Below are 15,868 nucleotides of genomic sequence, written 5' to 3'. Positions count from 1 at the left end.
GTGTACCCATGGTGAATAAGCTGAATCCCCCCCCCCCCCCCCCCGGCTCATGAATCAGAATTATTAAGCAAGTTACAACTGCAAGAGTCTGTTACAGTTACTGATGATAGAATCAGAAAAACATGGCTTACTTTCCAAGTTAGATGCCTACTTTGGCAGATACTGTAAAGAGGTACCCCCAAGACACTTACCTAACTGGGGATTTTGGGATGGGCAGGCAATTAGAGAATTAGTGTGTCCCAAAACCAGACATTTTATTTTTCTGACAAGGGTGGTAAAGTTATATTTTGCATACACAATCCACAGATTTGACATCTCTTCATTTCTCTTTTGAAGAAAAGAAAAAACAATTGTTATAAAAAAAGGCATCTGACTCCACAGGTTGAACAGTTCTGAATCAGACAGGAGTTCTCAAACTAAACTGATTTATTGTTGCCAACTCCTGCTGCCAAAGAGCAGTTTATACATGAACATAATGAACAGATCTTCACTTGTGTTTTCCCAACATGTAATCCATCACATGTTCAGCGATTTATAGTTTAGTCTGCATACAATTTCTAGTGTGCTAGTATTGCCAACTTTTAAAGAGACATTTAAAAAAAAACAAAAAAAAAACCCACCAACCAACCAACCACACACACACAACCACAGTTACCTACACAGTTTTAGTGACTTTAGGTTTCTTCAGGTTTTGTTTCAGTGGAAGTTGACTGAAGTCATGCTTAATCAGGCAAATAAAGTCGTGATGTCAGAATTTATTGACACCAGAATAAAAAGATCTCCAGTTTGTTTAGCCAAAAAATGCTGAGAATTATTGCAGGAATGTTCGGGCAAAGACTGTATGGTGTTTTCTACCATAACAAGAAAAGCAAACTGGACATGTTAAAAAAAGTTACTAGTAAAAAAGAAAGAATTCAGTGTGATGAAGTATGAATGAGGAAAAATTACATGTTTACTTTGACTCAAACAAAAGATTAATTTGAAGTCACTGTATGTTAGATATGAAAGTTTGGGACCAGAGAAACTTCTGGAAGAATCAGCAAGGAACACTGCAGTCCAAAACATATCAATCTTATCCTCAGAAACAGAGGATTCTTTCACTGTAGTAACAGAGCACTATTTTGCATCAAACAAGTAAAGTTTGTGCACTATGCTACAAAAGTTGGTCAGCTGAAGATATTTACTTCTCCATCAATAAAATGAAAGGGGTTAGCGGTGTTCTAAACGTGCTCTTGGAGGAGAGGGAATAGGCTACATAATATCCTAGTTTAGTATTGAGCAACAAACAAAAATTTGCCCCTAGTGGATTTTTGTACTAAACTGGACTGTAATCGTGTTATGTAGACTATTTCTGTTCAGGACTAAGGGCTCGTCTACACAGGAAGGCAAGACAAATTAACTCCAGGTGTGACTTTAAAAAACACTTGTGTAGATGCCCTCATTCAAAAATAAGGTGGCCTCTGTGAATTAAGCTGAAGTGAACTAAAACAACTTTCTTCTGAAAGAAAGTGTTCACACAGGAGTTTAATGCACTGAAAAGTCACATCTTTAGTTAATTTGGAGTAACTTCCCATGTAGAAAAGTCTGGGAAACGAAAGTCTTAAAATAAGGAAAACATGACTGTTAGACTACAGAAATAAAGGGGTGAGAAGTTCAATTGCTGAGTTAAAAACAGGATCTTCTTACTTTAAAAAAATCCATTTCTTTTGTTTATTCAGAATCATACCATTAAATTTATTTTACTGCTTAAGACATCTGTGATCATCACAGATCCAATGTTGCAAAGACCTTGATTACTGATTACACTAGGCTTTTCCCCCCCCCCAATTTCCAGATGGAGTGGAGACAGTAATAATGGGGACACTAACCTAGATGACTCCTGGCAATTGATGGATGGTATTCTGTCTGCACTAATTCTCCCATCATTACCAGCAACACAACTGAACTGGTGGTACTAGTGATTGAAAATTTTGTACATGGAAAAAAAAACCCAACCAATCCTGGTGTAGACACCCTTTAAGAGTGAGGAGTAATTACCATTTCATTCTGTACACCATCAGAATTTTTTTAAGTGGCGATTAGTTATCCCTTCGCAAATCCTAGGAGACAGTGGAATGCTCAAGTATCACTAAGATTCTGTTCTGACATGCAGAACTTTATTAGTGTCAATTATGTGAAAGAAATATTAAAAGGTCACTTGGAGCCCAGGCCAACTAAAGACATCCTTTCATCTATCAGCTGGGCACGCTTGCTATAGTTATCATTGGGACACAAAACACTGAACCCCACCATGTCTTTTTAAAAGCTACTTCTTAGAACAGAGCCATGTTTATCAGGGATGCCTGAATGTGCAGTTTTTAATCATTACAATAATGCACAAAACTACTATGGCTAAGAAATTCTTCAATTTGATATTGTAGATGTCAACAAACCCTGATACAACATTTTGCTTAATTACTGGGTTTTTATGTAGCACCTTTTAGCCATAAATCTCAAGGCACTTTACAAAGCAAAAGCACATTGAGCCCCTATGTGGACACTTCCTTTCAGAAGAAAGTGGTTTTAGTTCACTTTAGCTTAAATTCACAAAGGCCACTTTACTTTTGAATGAAGGCATCCTGATGCACTTTAAATTCACACCTGTAGTTAACTTGGGTTAACTTCCCATGTAGACAAACCCTTTATTTCTGTTCAGGACTGTCTACATAAACAAGATTAAAGCCCAACACTTAATTTTTCCTAAGTGCATTGTTAGTGCATTAAAACACTGAAAATTGCGTAAGACCCCCATTTTCTTTAGTGTTTGCCATAACAAAGTCTCATTAAATTGTCAATAACTTTGTATTGAAATAATCATAGTACACAACACATCTGTGTAGTCTTCAGTGCATCAACAGTATCGATTAGAACAAAACCCAACTTATCTAAAGGGACCCTCCCAAACAGACTGCATGAAACTTCATGTATCTACAAATAGAAGGCTGAATGGACTATATTGATCCTGTTGTAACTTTAACTTCCAGTTCCAAGGAACTGGAACTGTGAACAAGCAAGTACCCATAACACTCTGATCTCTATCCTCTCCTAACTCTAAGAGGTCTATATTTATATGTTTTAAACCACTGTTAGAGCAAGAAGACTCCAAGAGAAGGCTGCCACTCCATCTTTCCATTGGAGTTTCTTTGCTTTTGTTAGTTACATCATTAGCTATTTGAAAGAATATATTCTTTTTAGTGGATTAATTAACTAGTGGCCTGAGAAGGCTGTTTTTCCCAGTAGAGGCTCATAAAAGTAACAACTCTCATTTAAGAATGCATTTTGTTAACAAGATGACACTTATCATTTCTCAGCCACTCTTCCTCATCCAGTACAGGCTTGCTATCATATACCTTTAGTTCTTGGTCAGTTATGTTTCTGAAGAACCAATATGAGGTTTGTTCCAGAGGATGAACTTAGTATTTTCAAGTATCTGTTATTTATTTACCAGACACCACAAGTTCACCAGTTAACCTACCACGACCAATATGAAGAAACCATCTAGCTAATCAATTATATTAAAAGTTCAATAGTAATATATTTGTGGAATTTCATTAATTTCTTAGATACACATTTCTACATTTGAAGCTGTAATGTAAAAGAAACATTTGCCATTTTACAAAAAAGTGAGAGAAGTTCTTTGTGTTTTTTTTTAAAACAGAAGATGATGACAAGCATAGGAGGTCCTTTGCTTATGTAATAAACTTTTAAAAGTACCCCACAAATGTTTCTATGTAGAAAAGACATGCATCTAAAATAAAAATAAGAAGAATGCAAGATGTCTCACTCCTCCTTGAGATTTAACCTTCGGCAAGGAAGGCTGCATTAAGTGGGAGCTGGAACTCCTGAACTGCCCTTAGCTAGTTGGCGGAGAGTACGGAGCACTCACTTTGGAAGCTGCAACAGCAGTGTTCTTGTAGTTTTCCTGCATGTGGTTGTGCTTTGCTAGGAAATTGTGACACAGAACTTTCAGAATGCTTAAAAGAGTAACTGAATTTTACTACACAGTTATCATCACACATCCAATAAGTCTATTCTAAACTAAGGCACTATGGGCCAAATTTCCTTTAAAAATATCTGGCCCTTAACACTGAACAAGTATCATTTCAAAGGGTAATCATCATCTACTCCATTCTGGATTATACACAGATAGTTACATTTGTTATTTAGAACATCCACTAGTAGGCAAGGAGGCATTTTGCAAGCACCAGAAAGCCCTACAGGAGGTCCAACCGCTACTAAGGAGATTTTTGCATTTCCTGTCATTGCCCCTCCCCCTCCAAAACATGCCTCTCTGAACACTCTACTAAGTTTAAATGTTCTGTTCTCTGCTCCTCCAATAACCTTAATGAAAAACTGGAACTAGAAAACTAATCAGTTAGAATCACACTAGCATAAACTGTAGCAGCCTAGCTGTCCCTACTGAACTAACACTTCCTAACACATCCAGTTTTTCAACCAACTGAAAAAAATATTTCTTCAGCAGCGTCCATGGAATTTTTTTTTGCACTCATTCAGTCTCCAGGCAGGGATCTTATCACCAAAAGTAGTACAGAATCAACAAAACAAAAAAAAATAACTAGAAGAGAGTAAATCATCCTTAACAATGAAGTTAATGGAAAATTCCACAGAGGCATCATGCCACACTCCAAAGAGGGAAGGGAAAGAGAAGAGTGCCATTTTCCAGTTTTAAGTCAGTCCAAGCTGACACATTCTTACTATTTTTGAACAGGCATAGACATTTCAGCTGTCTGTTGAAAATGTCTTCATGACTAAAGCCTTTGAGAAACAAAATAAAGTCACCAAAAATAACTAACTACTTTATACAAGAACATATTATTTAAATGATTAGACTAAATTAAGCATGAGAGGATTTGATATGCTCAAACTATCTCCATTGTATTATGAGGATATGGCTATAATATTAACCAGAAGCATGTAGACAATTATGAATACACTTGCCAAAACAGATTGCTTCCTTTGAAAGTTCATTTTCCCTGCTGCATCAGTCTCTTTTCCCACCTTTTAATGGTTTTCTGCTTCTACAATGGATTATTAATCCTATTGCTAATGCAACACCAATATCTTGGAGACAGGCTGTCATCATTAAGTATCAATTTTGATGATGTTCTCAACTCCAAGAGTAAGATTCCTTACTGTCAAGGCTAAACTACAGTAACTTGACTATCTAAATAGTCTCTGCGTCCCAAAAATCCCCTCCAGATCTTTAAAAACACAGTTCAATGTGCCATTTGGTTTTTATCCTTGTTTTTTGGGGTTTTTTAAAGTGAACAATAAGGATTACCCATCTCTTCATGCCATTTTACCACATATTCCAAAATTTTGATCACCCTAAAACTTTAAAAACCAGTCTTAAGGAGTCCATGAATCTCATTTCACTATATGTGCTTTCAAGTTTTAGGGGAAATCTGTTACCCCAGCTATTTAAGTCCATACAAGCAGTTTGTGCTGTGGGAAGTATACATTCACCTCCATCCCCCCAGTCTAACAACAAACAACAACAACAACGAAGTGAGACAAGATGGATGAGAGAGATCAACAGAAGTTGGCCCAATAAAACATGTTACCTCACCCACCTTATCTCTCTAATATCCTGGGACAGACAGTGCCAAAACACTGCATATTTAAAATAAAAAAAAAAAAAGAAGTCACACTATGAAAAGCTATACACATGGGCCATCTCACAGGTCTGACCAGAAGGCAGATTCACAATCATACATTGTCGAGGTATACCAATTTCACACCACAAAAAAACAAAAACTGCACAACCATCTTTTGAAGTAAGCAATGGGTCCCAATGACAACTTTTCACCTACTTTTACTTTAGCAAAAATAGGTGTCAGATCCCTAAAGTCAACACTTCCTATGAAATACCTATATTTACAATACCAAGTGAACTATGAAGAACACTGATGGGGCTTCTAGCGGTTCAGAGCCAGTGAAACGGTAAAAATTTAAAGAGAGTGCTCTTAAAAAACAAAACAAAACAAAAGAAACCACACTCATGGGGGACTAGAAACAACGAGACCATCTCAAACTGAAACCAAATGGAGTGGAAGAAGGTTCGGAACTCATGCTCTCCCCCTTTGATTGAGGCAGGAGAGGGTTCAGAGACTTGAGATGGGAAGACGAATCCCAAAGAGGAGAGTCTAAAGCAAACCTGCACATTCTTCCTACCAACCAGTAACCCACGTTTATGGGAAAGAACTTTTTAAGGCTCACCCGGCTTTCAGGCCGGTTCGGAACCGGAAGTGCTTGTCCTGAACACAGATACTCTCCCAAGGTTACTGTAGCCAGCATTATACAAGAGACCCTTTGAGGTTACCCTGATGTTTCTGACGGGAAAGTGAAGAAACTCTACTGCCAGCCTTTCCCCCCCCCCCAATATTTTCCACCCGGTTTACAAGGGCTGCCAGTAACAGCTAGTCTAGAGGGAAGAAATCAGAAAGCCGCTGGCTGGGGCGAACACAACTCGAGCACGAGCCGCGATAGCAGCCGCCAGCCCTCCCCGGCTGTGAGCCACCAAACGTCTCTGCAAGGTAGGCGGGCGCTTGGCCAGGCGGCGGTAAGCGGGGCCCGAGGGAGGGCTGAGGGGCTGTGTGACACCCAGCGGGGAGAAGGACTAGGCAGAAAGGGGCGGCGCGGGGCAGGGAAGGCACGCTCGGCGGCGCACCCCAGCAGAGCCCCGCACTACCTGCGCGGAGCGGGGAACTGCTTAGGAGACTCACTCGGGGGAGCGTGGACAGCTCCGCGGGCAGGCGGCCATGGGGGGTGAACTCCCGGGGGAGAACTCCCGCTGAGCCAGCAAGTCGGCGCGTGGGGCTCACCTCGTCATCGTGGTGCTGGCAGTAGCTGGCCCTGTCCGGGAAGACGGAGGCGAGGATGCTGTAGGGCGCGGCGGGGTAGGGCTGGCCGAGGGCGAGCTGGCCGGCGGGCCCGGGGGCGGCGGAGCCGGGCGCCCCGCCGAAGCGCTCGATGAAGTGGTCCTTGGTGAGGCGGACGCGCTGGTGCGCCCGCACGCAGTTGTCGCACAGGTGCTCCTGGCAGTCCAGGCAGCGGGAGCTGGCCGCGTTGCCCTCGTCGCACGAGCTGCAGCGGGGCTCGCCCTGCCGGCTGTGCGGCCGCCGGAGCAGCAGCGAGGACGAGCCGCCCCCGCCGGAGGAGGAGGACGCCGGGGAGGGGGCGGCGGCGGCGGCGGCCGGCGACGAGCCGCTGCCGGCCGAGCGGTGCTGCGGCGGCTGCTGCTGCTGCGGCCGGTGGTGCCGGTTGTTGCTGCTGCTGCTGCCGCCTCCGGAGCCGCCGCCGCCGCTTGCCCGGCCGTTGTTCTTCTGCTCCTCGGCGGCGGCGGCCGCCACCACCACCACGTCCAGCAGGTTGCTGAGGAGGAAGTTGGAGGAGGGCAGCGCGTCCATGCCCGAGGGCTCCGAGATCACCACCTTCTGGTCGCAGATGGGGCAGCGCAGCTTGAGCGCGTCCCCCGCGCCCGGGTGGCGCTGCGCCTCCAGGCACTGGCGGCAGAAGGCGTGCAGGCAGGGCAGGACGTGCAGCCGGCGGGACGGGGCGCAGGACGAGCCGCCCGCCGAGGACGAGTTGGAGGTCTGCGAGGAGGAGGAGGAAGTGGAGGAGTTGGAGGAGATGGGAGCCGGCGAGCCGCACATCTCCTTGCACAGGGGGCATATCTGGAAGTCAGCTTCTGGAAACGAAGCCATTTGCAAGCGACCTGGCGGGGGAGGAGGACGAGGACGAGCCGCGGGGTGCTAGCGCCTCACCAGCGGGGACGCATCGATCAGCCGGGTTGCAAAAAGTTAAATCGATTAGCCGGTTTGCAAAAAGCTCGGCATCGATTTGCCGGGAGCTGCAGGGAGCTGGATCCTCGGGGAGTATCTCGCCCACGCCCGCACCCCCGAGGGGGGTTGGGGGGGGGACGCTGCTGGCTGTGGGGGTGCGGTTGTCGTCCTGTTCTCGGCTTGCCAGTGGGTTCTGCTGCCCTACCTGGAGTTAGCTTCCGATTCCAGTTCGCGTTGGACAAATTGTATCGATTCCCAAACTAGTCAATAGCGGACACAGCGTCTTCCCATTCCCCCCCCACCCCGGGGGTCGGTCAGCAGTTTGACAACGTGGTTGGTTACTATGAGAGAAAGTGCATGGGGGCCAATCCGGTAACACCCCCGAATCCAGTGCGAACTGGACCGATCGCTGCGGGAGGTGCGGCTCCGATTTCCCCGGCAGCGGGAGTAGAGCGTCGGCCGGGGCTGGGGGGGTCTGCGCAGTGAAAGCCCCTCTCGGACCTGGGGCTGGGCGGCCGGCCGGCGAGGCAAAGGGCTTCCAACTTAGCTCCTTTCGTTTGGAGCGGGGAGAGAGAAGCGAGCTATTTTGTTTCAGTTTTACCCCCTTTTGCGATTCAGTCCAGTTCTAGGAGAGGCAGAGACACTGAAACGCAGTGGCCAGGCAGGCTCCTCCGGCTCCCGTCCTCCCCCGCCGACGCCTGCTCCACCACCGCATGACTGGGAGATGGAGGGCGGTGTTGGTGCCGACCCCACTGGGAGAGCCTCAGGCTGGCGGGAGGCAATGAAGGGAGACACCCAAGGAGGGGCAGCGGACGCCCGACACTGCCGAGGAAGGGGATCGCTTCGGTGCTCTCGATCCTGCTGCGCCGGATCCCTCGGAGCCGCTGCCGGCTGCCCGCACGTCCTCCGGGCTGGCTCCGCTCTGCTCCCGCTCCCCACACGCTGGGTCTCTCGGGCAGCCCCAGACCGGCTCGCTCCAGCAGCACGCGGTCTGGTCTCCCCCCTCTAGACTCGTAGCCCAGGCAGGCTGGGGGTGGCACGCACACGCTGTAGCCGCAGCCCTGGTAGCCGGCGGGTAGAGTAGTAGCAGCGGCAGGTCCCCGTCGGCCGCCCTGAATTATTCATGGGGGGTGTATTATATTCGCTTGCACAAATTGGAGCCGCCGTGCAATGCTATCCGGCGAGAGTCCCACGCTCACCCCCTCCTCTCCGGTTCTTTCTCGCTCGCTCGCCTGAGCCTCTGCAACGACTGGGATCACATTTCCTTTGTCATCTCGCCTCTTCGTGTGGTGTTTTATTAGGAAACAAAAGTAACCAAAAAATGCTTCCCCAACAATTTGCACCACGCAATCCACTAGCAAGCGGGTTTGAATTAGCAACAGCGGCAGCAATAGCAATTACTCACTGATGCAGCGGCAGAATCCCAAGTGATATAGATAATGTTGGATTCCAGCAGAGCCATGGCACGGGGGAATGGGTGGCTTCTCCCCTTCCCCTCTTTGTCGCTGTGGGGGCTTGGGTGGTTGCTTCTGCCTCAGGTTGAGTTTGAGAGCATGGCTTTTGGAGAGGCTCCAGCAGCTCGTGCTCTCTCTGGGTACGCCTCTCTCCTTTTCCCTCTCTCTGGGCGCCTGTTATTGAAACTGATCAGAGTTCGGAATCCTTTTAATCTCCAAAGGAGCGGACTCACTTCCGCCTCAGCTCTGAGGGGGTGGCTAGGGGGAGGGGGGTCTAAAGGCAAACAGGAAACATTAACCCTCTTACTATTGCTGGCTTTTCTATGCTGCTGCCTCTTTCCCTAGCAGCCGTGGATTCCTGAATCTTCTAGTAATTCAGCTTTTTAAGACTACAGAAAAACTGCGCGGGCTGTTTATCTAGTATTTTAAGGCTTCTAGTACTTTATCTGTCCCTTTTTATAGTAATTAGTCCCATAACCGAGAGATAAGTTTAATAGGTATGAATTATTATTAATTTATTTTTTATCTGATACTTTTAATCATTTCAAGCGTGATTCTCATTTTTAATGGAGCGATTTGATGTTAAAAGCTATTGAGGACAATTCTACAACTTTGATAGGTTTTGAAAACATTTAATTAAAACTATAGTTCTAAGCCTTAAATCACTCAATTTGTGTTTATTTATTAACTATTTATTGGCTAAACCAGCTAACTGTGATTAAAACAACAAGAAACCCTGTATCAAAATGTAAGGGGTGAGTGAAAGGATTTTAGGATTAGTATTTAAGAGCTCTTTAAATAGATAGGTAAGTACACAAAACTAACAATGTAATATTAAGGCTGCAAAATAAGATTTTTTTTTTTAAATAAAGGTTTAGTGTTTTAATCAACCTCTCAAAAGGCAGGAAATTCCAAAAGTTAAAGTTTCTGCTTCATTGTTAACTCAGCTAGATTGCATGTCCTCTATATACACTGGTGCTTTACTATACCATACTTGAAAGGATACATGATGTTTTACAAATAAAAAGAGAAACAGAAAATACTGAAGAAATTTTAAAAATGAAAATGAGGTAGGATTAGAGTTAGAAAGCAAACAAAGCAAGAAAGGGTACAAATATATAAATGAAAATATTAGGTGCTGAAACTGTCAAAAACGACAAACAGATCATGAGACAAACAGCTAAAAGGCAAAAGCTAATAAAATAAATGAGTAAAATAGGTAAAAGAAAAACAGGGTAAACATATTGCATACTTCTTCCTCCTCTTTTAGCTCTGTCCTGCAAATATTTATGCACATGCTTACCTTGTGTGCTAAGAATTAAGCACATGTTAAGTATTTGGAGAATGGAGGCCTTTCTCTATATGGTCCTGGATGCTGCAAAGAGATTTGCAAATGAGGACCCTTTCTCTTGCATAGTCTCACAGACAATAGTGGTACTCCCTGAGAACATAAAGGCCCATACATACAGATCAGGGTATGGGAATGGGCTGTGAAGTCGATGGGACTGTTCACATGCATTAATTTCTGTGTAGGCATGAACGTTTACAGGATCATGGCCCTAGATTGTAGTATCTTCAGGGCAGGGACTTATATATTGTCTTATATATTTGTAAAGGACCATTCCCAAAGCTACATATACATATGTCCAATGTGGTTGAGTTAATACTGCGAAAGGCATCCATTTTCCATTTCTTTTTTTTCTTTTTTTTGGGCTTCCCCCAAAAGAATAAAAGGAAAAATACTGAGCTATCAATTGTGTGCAGGTTAAATGTACCACAGGGTTGACCAGGAGAGATTAAAAAATCATTGTGCCACAGTCACACCTCTATTATCTGAAGTCTGGTTGACCAGAATTCTGTCATCTGAAAGTCAGTTGTGTCTCCCAAAATTTGAACAAGCTTAAGTCTACTGGATCAGCAAAGGATTCTATATATTGGGAAGCTTGTTCTTTTTAATGTGGAGCTAGTTGACTGATACATACTGCAAGGTGCGCTGGCCCACCAAACAGCTAACACTTGCTCATGGTCATTGGGTTGCTCAGATAAGAACTTCCACTAGCTTCCTCAGTGGACCTTGTCAGCTTCATTCAGAAATTATCTAATCAGATAGAATTTCCAAGGGACTAGCTGCATGTACAGTTTACACTCCTGCTTTGTATGTTGATGCTATTTAGCTTTTTCAGCTAACAAACTTGAACAAGGGAATTTGCCCCTCCATGCTCCAAATGAATCTAATAGGGTCCTTGTGTTACATACACATTCTGTAAGCTCTTCAATGCTTCAAGATCTGCTGCACCTTGTGCCAAAGCTTCTAAGCCTTACAGCACCCAGTTTCTTCCTGTTTCAGCAAAGAGCATGTACATTGCTGTAAACAAATAGCTATCTACAGTGTTTCTTATGCCACAACCATCACCTTCAGAGCTGAACACCTACAATTTTTTTAATTTAAATTATTTCTCTCCGCGCATCCTTTAAAGATCAGAGCATGTTGCTTGTTTTGATTAAAGGGTGGGTCTTCATTTTGAGTACCCAAAACTATTGAAGTAAAGCTAAACTTAGTTTTGCATTTAGTTCTAAAGGTAGCGAGATCCACACTCCAGTGTTAGCTAACTGATCATTCATGTACAATTCATCTTTCTTTTAACTGCACAGTTAATAGCTTAATGGATTTTTCTGCTGAACATGCTTGCCCCCCATCTTTGAATCAGCAAAATTTAGTTATGTTAAAAAACATTTCCTCCCCTTCCTCCTCCAGTTCATTAAAGCCCTCATCTTGCAAAGGTGGATGTAATAGTATAAAGGTGATGGGTGCAGCTTAAGAACCTCCACTTTCATAGGTAGAAGGCAGGATTGGAAATATTTTTCTATTACTTTTTTCAAAGGCAGGTAATATTTCAAATTTGCTTACAGAAAAAACTGTCCTAATTTTCAGGCCATAGTCTCATCCTCTTATTTAAGATAAACTGAAATATTGTTGCCTCTGTGTTTGTCTAAAGCTAATTCTCTGCATTCTGCTAATTATCTTTTGGACTATTGTGCCAGTATTTTTCCTTTTTTTTATTCTTTTTAATGTGTTTGACTCACATTTGGTCTTAAATTTTATTTTGTCCTGATTTAAATATACATTAAAACATCATTGCCATTGCTAGTCTGAGACCAAGAGACAGACTTGAGACTATGTAATAATTTTGAATTAAAGTACAAATTCTAATACCTAAATAATATTAGGGATAATGTCCATCCAGTTGAAAATCTATATCTGACAATAGCACTTGTCTAGTCCTCCATTAGTGCTGTCTCACCATGCTGTTAAGTGTTCATGGTAACTATGTCCATGAATGTTTTGTTGCTGGTTCCTTTTCAAGATAGTGGAGAATAGTATGACAAGGCTAGAAAGCAACTGCATTTGAGCTATTCACTAGAAGAATCTGCATCACCTTGGAGCATGCTTTTGCCAATATATATGTGTAACAGGACAATTAGAATTGTATTCTAATACATCCTGAAAGGCAGATTACCTGCTGGTTAAAAGCTTTTGTAAACATGAATGTGCACTGTAATTTGTTGTGGATTTAACTGTAATTTTGGAGGCAATCACTGACATAGCGAGCTCTCCTTTTGCTCCTCCTTCAACCCTCTGTAAAGCAATCCAGCCAATTGTTAATTTGTCCACTGCCATATTGGACCAATTCTTATTTTAGCAACAAGACAATGTACAGAGCCAAAGCATTGAAACCATGTGAATGGTAGTTGCTGTAGCTTAGTGAATCTGATCTCTGTATGTGCATTGACAGCTATAAGCATGCTGATCTGATTGTTGTTTGTTTGGTTTTGATTTTGTTTTTTGCAGCTCTACCTCCAAAGACTCAGAAATGTTTACCCCTTCACATTTTCTATCACTGGAAATAAGTTTGTAGACATAAAAGGCAGAATTGCCTTTCATTGCTTTGAGTTCTAGCATGTCAATTTCTAGCTTTTGCAAAGCTTCATGCAACACAAGATCCTCTCCTAGTGAATAAGTCCTGGTGAAACAATGGGTCATGCCCACAAACCTTGTCTATCTTGATCTACTTAAGAATGCCCCAATTCATCATATACAGCATATTACAAATAGGTGGTGGACAAATCATAGCTTTTTCCATCATTTCCTTCAGTGCTCTAGCAACCAGTATACATAGTGGATAATTCCAAAGTATCTGTTTCCGAAAGCCTCAGCAAGAACTCTAAATTGACATAATATTTTGGGATTTAAATAATAAAATTTGACACCATATTTCAAAATAAACTCAAGACAGGAATAATATATTTGAGACCCAAAATAGCAAGCTCATGGTTGTGGTTGATACAGTGCACGATACCATGAGAAATATCTTATCTCTACTTGGCTTGCACACCATTTGAACAGCCGATGGTCACAGCTGCACCATCTAAATCCAGCCAAATAATTCTGGTCTAAGCTCTTTCTAGTTTGATACTCACAACTCCTAAAGCTGCCCCAGATTCCAAGTTTACTATGTCAGCTAAGAGAGTACAAGATTTCCCTACCTGCACACTAACTCTTGCTCAGTTACATATCCATCAATGGATGCATGAGCAAGTACAGTAATAAACCCAACTTTCTGAATATTTCTCTGAGATACTTCCCTAAGTGACTTTCCAGTTACTTTTTAAGATCCAGTGGATCCTGACCTAGGGGGCACAGAAAGGGGAAGTGCTGCCTACATAACATCATTCTCCTGAATCTGCAGGAACTGTCTACTCAGCATGATTCATCCAAGTCCCCAAACTCTATGGTGGATCTAGAGGGCTGTGGGATCTACTTATGGGAAATGGCTAGGCTGTGAGCTAGGAAAGAGGGATGGCTGCAGAGGCAGAGCCTTCCCCCACACTACGTCTATGGAACTTTTGTGGGTAAATTAGCTCATCCACCTTCCCCCTATTCAGGAGCCACAACAAGCCTGTGTCATTATGGCTCCTGTACAAGTCATGCTGGCTGGGCAGAGAGTGGCCGGTGCAGAGACACAGGGCCTTCATTCAGGAGGCTGATGTCTCTGTCCCTTAAAATCAACTGGCTTTAGTGATTAACCCTCCATCCCCTCACTTCCATGGAGAGGCAAACTCTGCTCCCCCCAAGAACGTGTAGGGAATTTAATGAGAAGAATCTCAGAGTTTCCTATCTCCTACATGTGAAGAGCCTGCATTTTTTTGTGTTCCCAAGAAGGGCTCATTGGGCTGTAATGTCTGAGTCACCTAGAGCACCTTTTAAAAACATCAATACAACATTGGCCACCCTCCAGCTCTGCTACTAGTGGGGTGGGGGTGGGACAGTCTGGGAGAGAGAGAAAGTACAGATTTTTTAATCCCTCGGATACTTCATTATTTAGTCCCTCAGAACTGTTGGAGGAGTACCATCCACTGCTGATAATCTATTGCAATTTCATTTCACACAGACTTCTATCATCTCTCTTCCGTGATATCTCTAACTCTAAATACATTTCTGTTCCCACAATTCCCTCTTATACAATCTCGCTAATCCTTCTGATGTACCTGTTATCAAATTGAACATCCTGTTGAACTGAACACCTGCATTCGCTTTAATCTCAGGTGACTGCAGTGTAGCCATTACCTTGCCCAATTATGCTCAGAGCTAGGAGCTGTGAACTCAAATTCTGATCCTCAATCTGCCACTTAATCCACCACAGTTTTCAAACGTGGGTGCCTAAATGTAAGCATTGCCTAAATTAAGATCTAGATTCCTAACTAATTGGCCTGGTTTTCAGATACCAACTGCTCATAGTCTCACTGACTAGATACCGTACACAGTTTATAAAATGCATACAAAAATATTACTAGATTAATATTTAAAAGCTCCCAACCCCCTCCCCAAATAAACTTTGCCCCCTTCACATCACTTCTTTCCCCCTCACTGAACATCACATTCACCCCAAATAAGATCTCTCCCTCTGTCAATCAACCCACATTTCAGTTCACTTCAAAGAAAGGCTAGGAGAATAGATAGTCCTTACAACATACCCTGAAAGTCAAGAAATCCAGGCTCTTGGCGGGCAGCAGGTGAGAGCAGGTTCCAGCACTGAGGGCTTATAATTAAAAATGTGTGGCTGCCAGCCCCTTGCTGTTTAAACTTGGGGGAAGGGAGGAAGGAGAGAGAGTAGGGAGTGGCTATCTGCTGAATCACTCCAGGAGATTGCAACTGCTATGGTATCCCATTTAGGGATTGCTTTCACTGCACAGTTAACTCAGGTTATAACTCAAACGTTGTTACTAACTCAACTCCCATTCACACATACACAAACCTTTAATGGTGCTTTTAACTCAAGTTGGCTGCCTGTCAGGGGGTATGAGCTAAACCCTGAGTGACTGAATACAACTCATCAGCTGCTAACATATTCACACAACTGTGTGAATCCAGACTAACTCCACTAAGTGCAGTTTGTCCTCAATGCCTTCCCACTGTTCCCCCTGTGGCCCCAGAAAGGATAGATTAATTCTCCCACAATGCACTGTGAAAGAATTCAGTGCATATCAGTTTACCACTGTGCTAACAATCCT

The 15,868-nt window shown here is 43.5% G+C and overlaps 1 protein-coding gene across 1 annotated transcript in view; it reads right to left on the bottom strand.

Annotated features, from left to right (window-relative positions):
• TRIM71 (tripartite motif containing 71) overlaps nt 1-9,722 on the bottom strand; it is a 91,130-nt gene extending 81,408 nt beyond the window's left edge. The window contains exon 1 of the mRNA XM_067561835.1: nt 6,885-9,722. Coding sequence (XP_067417936.1) covers nt 6,885-7,766 — 882 coding nt within the window. The 5' untranslated portion in view covers nt 7,767-9,722. The remainder of the gene's footprint in view (nt 1-6,884) is intronic.
• Between the last annotated feature and the right edge of the window lie 6,146 nt (nt 9,723-15,868).

This window comes from Emydura macquarii, unplaced genomic scaffold, assembly GCF_026122565.2.
Source record: "Emydura macquarii macquarii isolate MOO-44397 ecotype Brisbane River unplaced genomic scaffold, CSIRO-AGI_Emac_v2 contig_2422, whole genome shotgun sequence".
Taxonomy (NCBI): domain Eukaryota; kingdom Metazoa; phylum Chordata; order Testudines; family Chelidae; genus Emydura; species Emydura macquarii.
The sequence above is the reverse complement of the archived record's forward strand: the minus strand, read 5'-3'. Positions and strand labels throughout refer to the sequence as shown.